The sequence below is a fragment of the Nyctibius grandis genome, unplaced genomic scaffold (genome assembly GCF_013368605.1).
Source record: "Nyctibius grandis isolate bNycGra1 unplaced genomic scaffold, bNycGra1.pri scaffold_134_arrow_ctg1, whole genome shotgun sequence".
Taxonomy (NCBI): Eukaryota; Metazoa; Chordata; class Aves; order Nyctibiiformes; family Nyctibiidae; genus Nyctibius; species Nyctibius grandis.
In genome coordinates this window covers 20,630-34,451 of record NW_027167507.1, presented here as the reverse complement: position 1 = coordinate 34,451, position 13,822 = coordinate 20,630, and the positions used below count along the sequence as shown (strand labels likewise).

The following is a 13,822-nucleotide window of genomic DNA, read 5'->3' as shown; positions in this document are numbered from 1 at the left end:
CGTGCGGCCCAACCACTCGTACCAGGCGCGCAGGCGGGGGAAGAGGCGGCGCAGGTAGGGCGGGGGCGCGGCGGGCAGCAGCCGCTGCAGCGCCAGCAGCAGCGTCGGGGGGTTGGCCGTCTCGCTGCGCTGCAGCAGGAACTCGGCGGGCACCTTGGCCCGCGCCTCCTCGCCCAGTATCTGCTCCCGCGGGATCCAGCCCTCGGCGTTCATCAGGTCCAGCCAGTGGGCGAGGACCTCGCGGCTCAGCGCCGCGTCCCAGCGCCCCAGCAGCAGCTGGTGGAAGCCCTCGTCCCAGAGGAAGCCGCGGGGGAAGAAGGAGCGGGAGGGCACGGCCGTGAGCAGGCCGGCCTCGGGGGCGGCCGCGGGGGGCTCCTCCAGCGGCGACTGCACCAGCGAGCGCCCGTGGAAGTAGCCCACCCCCCCCAGCAGCTCGCTGAGGGCGGCCTGGGCGAAGCGGCGCTGCGGCGGGGGGAAGCCCTTGCGGCCCAGCCCGAAGGTCTCCTCGAAGCGCCGCTCGAAGGCGGCCGCGTGCCCCGCCAGCGCCGCCGCCAGCGCCGCCCCCGCCAGCCGCCCCCGCCGGCCCCCGGCGCTGCCCGACTCGAAGGTCACCTCCACGGCGGCGGGCGGCTCCAGCGTCACCTGGTGCAGCAGCAGGTGCCCCCGCGGGGGCTCCGCCGCCGCCCCGGGCAGCCCCCGGAAGGCGTCGACGGCGAAGAAGCGGCGCCGGGGCCCCCCCGGGGGGGCGAAGACGAAGCGGTTGCTCAGGCTGCTCCGCACCACGTCGGTCAGGCGGTGCAGCCCCGGGCTGGGCGCGTCCAGGGCGTTGTAGCTGCCGAGGGAGAGCGGGTGTCAGGGGATGGGGGACATGGGGAGGGGGACAGGGCGAGGGAGGGGGGCCCGCCGCAGCGACGCACCTGACGTATTTGGGGTCGTCGCCGCCCTCGGCCGTGGGGCGGAGGAAGGTGAGGGTGAAGCTGCCCAGCTCCTCCGTCGTCCCCGTCACGGCCGCCAGCCGCGTCCCGTTCTCCAGGTGCGGCCGCAGCGTCCCTTGCCCGTCGGTGGCCACGTAGAAGAAGAGGGAGAGGAGCGGGGCCGGGCCGCCCGCGCCCTGCCGAGGAAGAGGAAGGGGGGAGAGGTGAGGAAGGGCGGTGAGGAAGGGCGGGGGGGGGGGTTACCCGGTGCTCCGGCCGTTCTCCCGGTGTCCCCTCACCTCCGTCCGCGCGCTGACGCGCCAGCTCCAATCCCCTCCGTGTTCCCCGCCCGGGCGTTTCACGAACTCGGTTTTTAACGTCAGCTTCCCGTCCCGGATCTCCTGCACCCCGAAATTCTCCCCGTCGTGCATCAACCAGCCGTATCGTGACACGCCGTCGTTCTGCTCGCACGTGTGGCGCAAACCGCCGCCGCCTTCGCCTTGTTGGAGCCACATCAGCCCTGGGGACAGCGCGGGGGGTTCAGCTGCGGTTCTCCGGGCGGGAGCGGGGCAGGCAGAGCCCCGGGGCAGGGCAAAGCCCTGCCCCGGGGCTCTGCCTGCCCCTGCTCCCGCCCCTCACCGGTAACGAGAGCCCGCGGGCTACGTGTCTTCATCCCAAAATAAACATGAGGCCGGTAAGTGCCCCAAAAACGTCGAGGCGAAGCGAGAGCTCCGGTAGAACCGGGGAGAAGCGCGGGCGGAGCGGGGTGAGGGGTAACGAGGCGGGCGGTCGCGCTCCAACGCTTCCATTCCGTTACCGCCGCGGCCAGGCCCAACGCCAAGGCCGCCGCCGCCGCCGTTAACACCAGCACCGTGCGGCCCCGGCCCGGTGCCCGCTGGGGTTGGTCCCGTTCGCGGCCCGGGCCCCGCTGTGGTGGTTGTTGTTGTTGTTGTTGTTGTTGTTGTTCCCGTTTGTTTCCGCGTTCCCGGGGCCGGTCGCCGCCTCGTCGCCGCCGTTCGCCCGCCATGGTGCGGTCGCGCCGCGTTTGCGTCATCACGGCGCGACGGCGGGAGAGGCAGCGCCGCGCTGGCGCCGCCTGGCGGGCGGGAGGACAAACGGCGGCGTCGGTCCTCCACGGGACCCCCAAGAGGGGACAAGGACCCCCCCGTGTCCCCACACACAGACCACACTCTGCACGTCCTTGGGAGCCGCTTTATTCTGTCCCGGGGGCGCCCCCACGGCCGGGAGGGGCGGTCCCGGGGGGGTCCATGGCGGCGGGGGGCACAGCAGGCCCCCCCGGCCCCCCCTCAGCCCCCAGCCCCTCGTGGGGCCGATGGCCGGTGGCCACCTCACTGCTTCACCCGTCCCCCATCGCCCTCGCTCACGCAGCGCTTCCGGCCCCTGCGGAGGAGGAGGAGGAGAAAGATGATGAGGAGGATGAGGAGGATGGAGGGGGGAGCCCCCCCCAGCCCCCCGTGGCGGTACCTGGCCGGGCAGGCGTCTCGCAGCGCCCTGGTGATGACGCCGCGGTCGAAGCAGAGCTCCACGAGCCGCTCCAGGAGCCCCTGGGCCAGCGGCACGTCCAGGCTGATGTCCCCCAGCTCCTCGTACACCCGCTGGAAGCCCTGGGCGGGGGGGGACACAGCGGTGTCAGCCCCGGGGATGGGCTCCCCACCGACCCCCCCGCACCCCGCCGCGCTCACCCGGTTCATCTGGTCCAGTGTCACCAGCCCCGTCTCCCACAGCACCTTCAGCAGCGTCACCATCTTGGCCACGGGCTCCTCCCCGGAGCCCTCCAGCACCATCACCACCGCCTGCGGGCAGCGGGCGTCAGCGGGGCTGTGGGACCCCCCCCCCCCAGCCCCCCCTGGGCCCCCCAGGCCTCACCTCGTACACCAGCTCGTGGTGGAAGTGGGGCACCTCCAGCTCCCGCAGGCAGTGCTCGGCCTCCGCCACCTCCCCGGAGAGCAGGTACTCCCGCAGCAGCAGGTTCATCTGGGGACAGAGGCAGCTGGGGGGGCACAGGGGCGGCGGGGGGACAGCGCGGGGGTCCCGGTGTGGGGAGGGCTTGGGGACAGCGGGGGGTCACACTGGGGGGACACCACGGCCGGGGTCACGTCCAGAGGGACGTGGCAGGGGGCGTCCAGGAGACATTGGGGGCACATCTGGAGGCGGGGGGGGGTGCGGGGGGACGTGGTGCGGGACGGGGGGCGGCGGGCGCTGACCTCCTTGACGAGGTGCTTGACGGGGCGCTGCCCCCCCCCCACGCCCCAGACGTTGTCCAGCCGGTTGACGTCGCGCTTGATGCGGAGCAGGACGGCGGCGCGGTCGAGGGCGGCCCTGCGGGAGCGGGGGGGGGGTGAGGGCGGCGTGCCGGGGGGATGGCGGGGGGCGGGGGGGCGTCGGGGTCCCGGGGGCTGCTCACCTGGCGTGCTCGCAGTCCACGCGCCCCTTGTAGCGCTCCAGGAAGTCCAGGGGCAGCGCGTGGTCGGCCACCGCCCGGGCGATGAACTGCCCCAGCAGCTGGGGACGGAGCGTCAGCCGGGGACCCCCCAGGGCAACCATGGCCCCCCAGAGCATCCCCCAGTATGGCCATGGCCCCCCAGCACGGCCATGTCCCCACAGAGCATCCCCCAGTATGGCCGTGTGCCCCCCAGCACGGCCATGTCCCCACAGAGCATCCCCCAGTATGGCCGTGTGCCCCCCAGCACGGCCATGTCCCCGCAGAGCATCCCCCCAGTATGGCCATGGGCCCCCAGAGCAACCCCCCAGTGTGGCCATGGCCCCCCAGTATGGCCATGGACCCCCAGAGCAACCCCCCAGTGTGGCCATGGCCCCCCAGCATGGCCATGCCCCCCCAGAGCATCCCCCCAGTATGGCCATGGACCCCCAGTATGGCCATGGGCCCCCAGAGCATCCCCCCAGTATGGTCATGGACCCCCAGAGCAACCCCCCAGTATGACCATGGCCCCCCAGTATGGCCATGGGCCCCCGAGCATCCCCCCAGTATGGCCGTGTGCCCCCCAGCATGGCCATGTCCCCACAGAGCATCCCCCCAGTATGGCCATGGGCCCCCAGAGCAACCCCCCAGTATGACCATGGCCCCCCAGTATGGCCATGGACCCCCAGAGCATCCCCCAGTATGGCCATGGCCCCCCAGTATGGCCATGGACCCCCAGAGCAACCCCCCAGTATGGCCATGGCCCCCCACTATGGCCATGTCCCCCCAAAGCAACCCCCCAGTATGGCCATGGACCCCCAGAGCAACCCCCCAGTATGACCATGGCCCCCCACTATGGCCATGTCCCCCCAAAGCAACCCCCCAGTATGGCCATGGACCCCCAGAGCAACCCCCCAGTATGGCCATGGCCCCCCAGCATGGCCATGGGCCCCCAGAGCAACCCCCCAGTATGGCCATGGCCCCCCAGAGCATCCCCCCAGCATGGCCATGGGCCCCCAGAGCAACCCCCCAGTATGACCATGGCCCCCCAGTATGGCCATGGGCCCCCAGAGCATCCCCCCAGTATGGCCATGGCTCCCCAGCATGGCCATGGGCCCCCAGAGCATCCCCCCAGTATGGCCATGGCCCCCCAGTATGGCCATGGGCCCCCAGAGCAACCCCCCAGTATGGCCGTGTGCCCCCCAGTATGGCCATGGGCCCCCAGAGCAACCCCCCAGTATGGCCGTGTGCCCCCCAGCGTGGCCATGTCCCCCCAGAGCAACTCCCCAGTATGGCCAGGGACCCCCCAGCATGGCCAGGGACCCCCAGAGCAACCCCCCAGTATGGCCATGGACCCCCAGTATGGCCATGGACCCCCAGAGCAACCCCCCAGTATGACCATGGCCCCCCAGTATGGCCATGGGCCCCCAGAGCATCCCCCCAGTATGGCCATGGACCCCCAGAGCAACCCCCCAGTATGGCCATGGCCCCCCAGCATGGCCATGGGCCCCCAGAGCAACCCCCCAGTATGACCATGGCCCCCCAGTATGGCCATGGGCCCCCGAGCATCCCCCCAGTATGGCCGTGTGCCCCCCAGCATGGCCATGTCCCCACAGAGCATCCCCCCAGTATGGCCATGGACCCCCAGAGCAACCCCCCAGTATGGCCATGGCTCCCCAGCATGGCCATGGGCCCCCAGAGCATCCCCCCAGTATGGCCATGGCCCCCCAGTATGGCCATGGGCCCCCAGAGCATCCCCCCAGTATGGCCATGGACCCCCAGAGCAACCCCCCAGTATGACCGTGTGCCCCCCAGCACGGCCATGTCCCCGCAGAGCATCCCCCCAGTATGGCCATGGGCCCCCAGAGCATCCCCCCAGTATGGCCACATCCCCCCAGAGCATCCCCCGTCCCGTCCCCGTCCCCGTCCCCGCGCCCTGCCCGCACCTGGGGGGCCTCGGGGGTGTCGAGGATGAGGTCGGGCAGGTCCCGCAGCATCTTGTCGAAGGCCCAGGCGATGTCCTCGGGGGTGACGACGCGCCCCACCAGGTCGGAGAGCAGGCGGGAGGTGAGCTCGCGGTGGCTGGCCTTGCCCTCCAGCGCCAGGGCCACCGCCAGCGAGGGCACCGCGTGCCGCCGGCTGCCCAGGTTCAGCCCCCGCAGCAGCTCCTGCGCCGGGCACGGGGGCACGGGGGCGTTGATGAGCCCCCCCCTCACAGCGCCAGCTCCCTCAGCCTCTCCTCGCAGCAGAGATGCTCCAGCCCTCGGACCATCTCCGTACCCTCCGCTGGACTCTCCCCAGTAGCTCCTGGTCTCTCTTGAACTGGGGGGCCCAGCACTGCCCACAGTTCCTCCAGGTGTGGCCTCCCCAGGGCCGTGCAGAGGGGCAGGAGAACCTCCCTCGCCCTGCTGCCCACACTCTTCCTCACGCACCCCAGGACACCGTTGCCCTTCCTGGCCCCGAGGGCACAGCGTTGGCTCGTGGTGACCTTGTTGCCCCCCAGAACCTTCCCCGCAGCGCTGCTCCCCAGTAGACCACCCCCAGCCCGTACCGGTGCGTGGGGTTACTCCTCCCACACTTGAGCCCCCCGAGGTCCCTCTCCCCCCGCCCTCGCTGGCGGCAGCACGGCCCCCGTCCCCACCCAGGACCCCCGCCCGCCCCCACGCACCATGACCTCGCTGGTGTCCCCGTGCTCGAAGTACTCCAGCACCGTGGGCTGCACGTTCTTCTCCAGCTCGCCCTCCTCCAGCTCCGGCACCACCGTGGCGTACACCGTGTCCCCCTGCGGGCACCGGGACGATGCCGCCCCTGCCCGCGCCGCTGCCCACCGGGGCTGCCCGCGGCGTTGGGGGGGGGCGGGGGGGGACGGCGCGGGGCTGGGGCCGTACCTGAGCCGCCTCGTCGTAGTTGGGGTCGCGGGCGTCGGGCTCCTGGTAGCCGTAGACCACGCCGGGGGCGCCCCACACGCCCTTGCCCCCCGCGCCGCCTGCGTGGGGCACGCGCGGGGTCAGCGGGGGCTCAGCGGCGGGGGAGCACCCAGGACCCCAGTGGGACCCCCCCAGGCAGGGGCTAAGCCTGGGGGCGCTGCCTGAGGGTCCCAGCCCCACGGGAGGGGTCCCAGCCCCATGGGGACCCAGCCCCACAAGGGGGGTCCCAGCTCCACAGGAGGGGTCCCAGCCCCACGGGAGGGGTCCCAGTCCCACAGGGATGCAGGAGTGGTCCCAGTCCCACAGGAGGGTCCCAGCCCCACAAGAGAGGTCCCAGCCCCACGGGACAGGTCCCAGCCCCACAGGAGGGTCCCAGGCCCCCAGGAGGGTCCCAGCCCCACGGGAGGGTCCCAGCCCCACAGGACAGGTCCCAGCTCCACGGGAGGGTCCCAGCCCCACAAGAGGGGTCCGAGCCCCACAAGAGGGTCCCAGCCCCACAGGAGAGGTCCCAGCCCCACAGGAGGGTCCCAGCCCCACGGGAGAGTCCCAGCCCCACGGGAGGGGTCCCAGCCCCACGGGACGGGTCCTAGCCCCACGGGAGGGGTCCCAGCCCCACAGGAGAGTCCCAGCCCCACAGGAGGGTCCCAGCCCCACGGGACAGGTCCCAGCCCCACGGGAGGGTCCCAGCCCCACGGGAGGGTCCCAGCCCCACGGGACAGGTCCCAGCCGGGTCCCAGCCCCACGGGAGGGTCCCAGCCCCACAGGACAGGTCCCAGCCCCACGGGAGGGGTCCCAGCCCCACGGGAGGGGTCCCAGCCCCACGGGAGGGGTCCCAGCCCCACAGGAGGGTCCCAGGCCCACGGGAGGGTCCCAGGCCCACGGGAGGGGTCCCAGCCCCACGGGAGGGGTCCCAGCCCCACAGGACAGGTCCCAGCCCCACGGGAGGGGTCCCAGCCCCACAGGAGGGGTCCCAGCCCCTCACCTTTCTTGGGCAGCCCCCGGCCCTTGCCCATGCGGGACCGGCGGTCGTGGCTCCTGCCCTTGGGGCTGCCGGGCTCGGGGCCGGGCTCGGTGCCCTCGGAGAGCGACTCGCGGGCCGAGTCCCGGGACGACGCGCGCCGCAGCCGCCGCTTGGCCTTGGCCTTCAGCCGCGCCTCGTGCAGCAGCTTCTCCTGGGGGGTCCAGGCGCGGGGATCCCCCGCCCCCAGCAGGTCCTCGTCCCCATCCTCCTCCTCCTCCGCGCCCGCCGGGCAGGGACCCTGCGCACCGCGGGCACCGTCACCGTGTGCCGGGGCACCGTGACGCCACCCGGGACCCCCATGGGACCCCCGTGGGACCCCCGCCACGCACCCCCCAGCCTCCCCCCAGGATCCCCATAGACCCCCAGCCTCCCCCCGGGGACCCCCATGGACACCCAGCCTCTCCTGGGACCCTCAAGGGACCCCTGCCACACACCCCCCAGCCTCCTCTGAGACCCCCATAGACCCCCACCCTCCCCCAGGACCCCCCACGCACCCCCCAGCCTCCCCTGGGACCCCTGAGGGACCCCCAGCTTCTCCTGGGACCCCCATGGGACCCCCGCCACGCACCCCCCAGCCTCCCCCTAGGATCCCCATGGACACCCAGCTTTCCTCGGGACCCCCACCACGCACCCCCCAGCCTCTCCTGGGACCCCCATAGACCCCCAGCCTCTCCTAGGACCCTCAAGGGACCCCCCCCCACGCACCCCCCACCCTCCCCTGGGACCCCCATAGACCCCCCAGCCTCCCCTGGGACCCCTGAGGGACCCCCAGCTTCTCCTGGGACCCCCATGGGACCCCCGCCATGCACCCCCCACCCTCCCCCCGGACCCCCCACGCACCCCCCAGCCTCCCCTGAGACCCCCATAGACCCCCAGCCTCCCCCGGCACCCCCAAGGGACCCCCCCACCACGCACCCCCCACCCTTCAGAGACCCCCGACCCCCTTCAGAGACCCCCGACCCCCATCAGGGACCCCCCCCACCCCATCCCCACCGCTCCCGGTGGCACCGGGGGGCTCAACCCGGTGTGGCGGCGGCGTGGGGGGTGGGGGGACACAGCTCTCGACCCCCTCCCTCTACCCCGTCCCGTACCGTAACGACGCGATCGGTACCGCCCGGTTCGGAGCTGGGAACGGCGGAGGAGGGGACGGACATGGCGGGCGGCACCGGAGCCCGCACCGGGACCGGGAAGGGGAGCTCGGCTCGGTACGACCCCGCCCCGCGACGGAAGTGACCGGGATCATGGGAGTCGTAGTCATCACCGGGGGCTCCGGTACCACCGGCCCCCGACCGCCCCGTCGGGGTCGCCGGGGGCGGCTGCGGCCCCGTTCGGGGCCGCAGCCGCCCCCGGCGACCCCGACGGGGCGGTCGGGGGCCGGTCAGCCCCCACCCCACCGTTCAGAGGACAGACACACGGACACAATCTCAGCCCCGGTTTATTGTCACCGGTCACGGGCCGTTCCCGGTGCAGCACAGCCCCGGCACACGCCGGCGGCGCAGCCGTAGCGCGAGCCACCGGCGCTGGTCGCCCGACAAGTAGGACTCGGGGGTGCTGCCCCGTCGGTGGGCACCGGGGACAGCCGGGGGGGTCCCTGCCACCGCCGGTGTCACCAGGGTGTCCAGGGTGTCGGTGCTGGGGTGGGCGGTGATGGCAGAGCCTGGGTGGGGAGAGGGGACAGAGTGAGGGGACACGAGGGGATGGGGACAGTGGGGGGTCCCGGACCTTCGTGCTGGTGGGTGGCACCCCAAGAGGTGGCTCTTGCCCCGTGGACCAGTAGCTCCTGGTCTGTCCTGAACTGGGGGCCCAGCAGAGGGGCAGGAGAACCTCCCTCGCCCTGCTGCCCACACTCTTCCTCACCCCCCAGGGCACCGTTGCCCTTCCTGGCCCCGAGGGCACAGCGTTGGCCCACGGTGACCCCGGTGTCCCCCAGGGGCCATCCCCATCCGTGCCCGCCCCGACTCACAGCAGCGGCGCAGGCAGTGCCAGGGCCGGGGGGCACCGGCCGCCCCCCCGGGCTGCTGCAGGAGGCAGAGGATGGCGCCGTCCATCTGCTGGAAGACGCGGAGGGCGAGCAGTGCCCGCCGGGCCTCGGGTGCCAGCCCCGAGCGCTCCGAGCCCACCAGCTCCCGCGCCAGCTCCCAGTCCTGCCGCAGCTGCAGGGCTCCCTGCAGGCTGGGGGGGGCACGGTGGGCACTCAGCCCTGTGCCCCCCACACCCCCCACCGCCCCCCACCGCCCAGCCCCACCTGAACTTGATGCCACGCGCCAGGACGTGCTCCATCCAGGCCTCCAGGAAGGCCGTGGTGGCCCGGGCCAGGGCGGGCACCTGGGCGTCGCGGGGCAGGAGCCGGGCACCCCGCAGCGCCTGGCCCAGCACCGCCTGCGCCGCCGCCGCCGCGTACGCGCTGGGGGAGACGGGGGGGTCTGCGGGGCGGGGGGGGGCACCGGCTCAGCCCTGCACGGTGCCCTGCACGGTGCCGTGCCCACCGCCCGGGCACCCCTACCCACCGGGGCGCAGGCCGGCCCGCCAGTGCTTGCCCCCCGGCATGGTCTGCTGGAAGATCTCGGCCGAGATGCGCTTGCAGCCGGCGGAGAACATCTGCAGCGCGTCCCCGGAGAAGAGCTGGGGGCACAGCGGGGGCAAACGGGGTGGCACGGCGGGGCCAGGGCACCCCGCGGCTACCCCGGCCACGCAGGAGCCCCAGAACCACCGTGGCACGGCACGGCTCGGCTCCCGGAGGCCCGTACCTGGATGCTGGCAGCCACGGAGCGGAGCTGCTGGCACAGCTGGTGCTCCCGGTGGGGCAGCGGCGGGGGGGCGGCCCCGGGCACCGGGAGGGTCCCGCTCGCCAGCAGCACCAGCTCGTCCGTCGCCGCCTTCAGCAGCTGCAGGGAAGAGGGGGGAGAGGGGTCCTGCCCCACAGCCAGCCCCATAGCCAGCCCCACAGCCCCACGGCCAGCCCCACGGATAGCCCCACAGCCATTCTCAGCCCCATGGCCAGCCCCACAGCCCCATGGCCAGCCCCAGCCCCACAGCCCCATAGCCAGCCCCAGCCCCACGGCCAGCCCACAGACCCCAGCCCTACAGCCCCACGGCCAGCCCCAGCCCCACAGCCAGCCCCATAGCCCCACAGCTAGCCCCACAGCCAGCCCCCAGACCCATAGCCCCACAGCCAGCCCCACAGCCAGCCCCAGCCCCATAACCCCATGGCCAGCCCCACAGGCAGCCCCCAGCCCCACAGCCCCATGGCCAGCTCACAGCCCCCAGCCCCACAGCCCCCAGCCCCCCAGGCTGACCCCCCCCGGGCAGGTCCCCGCCCCACACCTCGGTCCCCGTCCCCCACGTACCCGCATGTCCCCCACAGCGACCAGCAGGAACTGGGGCAGGGCGGCGGCCGCCAGGTGCCGGCGGGCAGTGCCCAGCAGCCAGGCGCAGGCGGCCTGTGCCGTGGCCACGCAGCAGCCCAGCACCCGCAGGCGCGGGCAGGGCGGCCCGGGGGGGCGGCCTGGGGGGCAGCGGGCGGGGGTCACCTCAGGGGGGACACCCCCGGGACCCCCCCCGTGCCCCCCGCGGCCCCGCTCACCGGGCAGGGCCCGCAGGCAGCGCAGGGCCAAGGCCAGGGCCGGGTAGAGCCGCTGCAGGCGCCGCGCCGTCCTGCTGCCCACCGGCCCTGCCGCGGGCACCGGCTGCCCCGAGCACGGGTCGGACAGTGCCGAGCCCAGGGCGCGGGGGAAGTCTGCGGGGGGGCAACGGTCAGCAGCCCCGGGACGGCCTCCTGCCGGCACCCCACACCCGGCACCCCGTGCCCTGTGCCCCGTACCCCACACCCAGCACCCCGTACCCCATACCCGGCACCCCATACCCACACCCTGTACCCTGCACCCAGCACCCCATACACAGCACCCTGTACCCCACACCCGGCACCCCGTACCCCGTATGCTGTACCCAGCACCCCACAGCCCGTACCCCACACCCCATACCCCACAACCCGCACCCCACACCTGGCACCCCATACCCGGCACCCCATACCCCACACCCCGTACCCTGTACCCCATACCCGGCACCCCATACCCCATACCCCACACCCCGTACCCTGTACCCCACACCCAGCACCCCATACCCCAACACCAGGCACCCTGTACCCTGCGCCCCATACCCAGCACCCCCTACCCCACACCCTGCACCCCATACCCCACACCTGGCACCCTGTACCCCGTACCCACACCCCGCACCTCTCTCCCAGCTCCGCAGGGCGCCCCAGCAGCACAGCCGCAGGCAGAGCTGCCCCAGCTCCTCCTCGCACTCCCGGGGGACGCCGGCTGCAGGGGGACAGGGGTGAGGGCCAGCGCACCCCGCGGTGGCCCCGCAGGGCTCCGGGGAGCCGCTCCTCAGTGCTGCCGCCCCGCTGCCCCCCTCCTGGCCCCCGCCTACCCTGGGCGAGGGCACGGCTCAGCCCCCACGCCGCGGCCGGGCTGCCGGTGCCGGGCCCCAGGCGATGCGCCAGCGCGGCACCGGCCGCCCCCCACAGGAGCGGGCGGTACCGGGCGTGCAGGGCCTCGGCCGCGGGCGTGCGGGAGGCGTCTGGCTGCCAGCCGGTGCCCGGGGTGGCCACCGGCGGCTCTGTGGGCTCGGGGCTCTCCGCCGCCGCCGGCTTCTCCTGCTTGGGCCCGCGGAGGACGTGGCGCCGGAGGCTGTCGGTGGAGGCCACCAGCACGCCCAGGACGAGCCCCATCAGCTCCGCGTCCTCCCGGCACAGCGCCCGCAGCTCCCCGGCGAGGCCCGGCGGCTCCTCCTGGCCGGAGGCTCCGGCGTCCCCCGCGGCACCGCGCTCCGGGGGCCAGGGCACCGCGGCGTCCTCCCAGCAGCCGTGCTCGGCCCCGCGCAGGAGGGGCTGGAGCCGCTCGGCCACCAGCCAGCCCCGCTCGGTGGCCAGTACCCCCAGCACCCTGTCCGGGGGGAAGGCACGGGGGCAGGCCCCGGTGCCGGTGACACCGGCGGCGCCCAGCTCCAGGGCCAGGTCACCCACCACCCGGTTGTAGATGTCCAGGCCCTGGAAGAGGTCGCAGAGCAGCGCCGGGGTGGGGGCAGCGGCGGGGCCGGCCCGTGCCAGCTCCCGTAGCCGCGCCTCAGCGTGGCGCTCGGCCAGCCGTGTGCCGTGCAGGGCCAGCAGGGCCAGCGCCCGCCGCATGTGCCGCACCGGCTCGTGCCCGTGCAGCCACAGCCACGGGTCACCGCGCACCCGCCGCCGCAGCCTGCCCCAGTGCCCGGCGTGCGTGCGCAGCGCCCGGCAGAGCCCCCGCAGCGGCCCGGCGGCCCCCGGCTCCCCCGGCAGCGCCAGGAGCCGGCGGAGGAAGTCGGAGGCGGCCTTCAGCCGGCGGCTGTAGTCGCGGGCGAGCAGGAGGAGGCGGCGGTGCCGCAGCAGGGCGTGCAGGGCGGCACCGCGCTCGGCCACGCGCGGGTGGACGGGGTGGTAGGAGAAGGCGGCGGCACCGTCGCCGGGCTGGGGCCGCACGTGGCCCCGGCAGGTCCCGGTGCGGGGGTCCTGCCAGACGCAGAGGCAGCGGCGCAGCCCGGGGAAGCTCTGCTCCAGCGCGGCCGGGAGCGACGGTGCCTCCTCCTCCTCCTCCTCGTCCTCCTCCTCCTCATCCTCGCCGCCGTGGCCACGCACCATGGCCTCCGCAGGGACCCCCGGCGAGCCGCCACCTGCAGGGGCAGGGACCCTCGGTGCGGGGCAACGCGGGGGGCAGCCCGTCGTGCCCGTGGCCACCCCGGTGCCCAGAGGGGACACGGGGACAGCCGTGCCACCCCGCAGCCACCCAGCCCTGGCGCTGAGACCCCCCCCTGTCCCCTGGGGGCACCTGGGGAGCCCCCAGCCCCTGCTGGCACCTGGGGCTGCTCCTGCCGGGTGCCAGCCACACTTATGCACCCGTTACATGTCAATTACACATTAATTGCACGTTAATTGCGCGTTAATTGCATGTTAATGGCAAGGCACTTGTCACCTGTCCTGCCCTTACGATGGGGCCACGCCCCCTCACTCAGGCCACGCCCCCTCGCTCAGGCCACGCCCCCTATTGGACCATCCTGTCTTCAGGCCACGCCCCCTAGAGCCAGGCCACGCCCCCTCTCGGTGGGGGCCCGTTGCCAAGGAGACGCCGAGCGCGGCCTAGGCCCCGGTGAGGAGCCCGGGCCCGGGGGTCTCACCTGTGAGCCGGGCCCCCCGCCCCGACGTTCAGCGCCGCCGCTGGGCCGTCCCCGGGGGCGGCGGAGAGGAAACAGGCCGCGCTAAGGCGGAGGAACGGGCAGGGCAGCCCCGCGGTGCTCGGTGGAGGCGGCCCCGTAGCTTGAGGGGAGGCGGGGACGGCGGGAGGGGACGAGGAGCCCCGGTGGTGCTGGGCGCGGGCCTGCCGGGCCGCCGTCCTGCCCTCACCTAAGATGGCGGCGGGTAGCTTCAGGCGGTGTTTGCCCCACTTCCGGTCCCGCCGTCCCGCCACTTCCGGTCCGCGCCATGCCTGAGCTC

General features: G+C 74.1%; 3 protein-coding genes across 3 annotated transcripts; all 3 read right to left on the bottom strand.

Moving 5' to 3' along the window:
* Nucleotides 1-3: 3 nt before the first annotated feature.
* On the bottom strand, nucleotides 4-1,959 carry MOGS (mannosyl-oligosaccharide glucosidase; the record flags this gene model as incomplete). Its single annotated transcript, XM_068424599.1, has 4 exons — nucleotides 1,554-1,959; nucleotides 1,214-1,434; nucleotides 918-1,111; nucleotides 4-832 (listed from the first exon to the last, which is right to left on the bottom strand). Coding segments are annotated over exons 1-4 (1,632 nt in total), but the record flags the coding sequence as incomplete, so codon positions are not given.
* A 153-nt stretch (nucleotides 1,960-2,112) lies between these two features.
* On the bottom strand, nucleotides 2,113-8,515 carry LOC137677302 (programmed cell death protein 4-like). The gene is made up of 11 exons (XM_068424595.1): nucleotides 8,394-8,515; nucleotides 7,264-7,540; nucleotides 6,243-6,340; nucleotides 6,023-6,136; nucleotides 5,301-5,522; nucleotides 3,340-3,437; nucleotides 3,140-3,254; nucleotides 2,802-2,909; nucleotides 2,618-2,728; nucleotides 2,400-2,539; nucleotides 2,113-2,315 (listed from the first exon to the last, which is right to left on the bottom strand). The coding sequence occupies exons 1-11, from the start codon at nucleotides 8,454-8,456 to the stop codon at nucleotides 2,264-2,266; spliced, it is 1,398 nt and encodes a 465-aa protein (XP_068280696.1). The 5' UTR covers nucleotides 8,457-8,515; the 3' UTR covers nucleotides 2,113-2,263.
* A 204-nt stretch (nucleotides 8,516-8,719) lies between these two features.
* CCDC142 (coiled-coil domain containing 142) lies at nucleotides 8,720-13,750 on the bottom strand. The gene is given in 9 exon segments (XM_068424597.1): nucleotides 8,720-9,474; nucleotides 9,548-9,725; nucleotides 9,810-9,924; nucleotides 10,050-10,187; nucleotides 10,650-10,807; nucleotides 10,886-11,038; nucleotides 11,535-11,621; nucleotides 11,734-13,005; nucleotides 13,507-13,750. Coding segments are annotated over 8 exon segments (2,793 nt in total). The 5' UTR covers nucleotides 12,974-13,005; nucleotides 13,507-13,750; the 3' UTR covers nucleotides 8,720-8,750.
* Nucleotides 13,751-13,822: the final 72 nt, after the last annotated feature.

Bases quoted from the DNA above. Each gene is read 5' to 3' on its own strand.
- LOC137677302 (XM_068424595.1), bottom strand. From the start codon at position 8,456: ATGTCCGTCCCCTCCTCCGCCGTTCCCAGCTCCGAACCGGGCGGTACC. The intron at 7,541-8,393 runs GTACGGGACGGG...CGCGGTGCGCAG, and splicing joins GTACCGATCGCGTCGTTACG to GGTCCCTGCCCGGCGGGCGC. The intron at 3,438-5,300 runs GTGCGGGCAGGG...CTCCGTCCCCAG, and splicing joins ACACCCCCGAGGCCCCCCAG to CTGCTGGGGCAGTTCATCGC.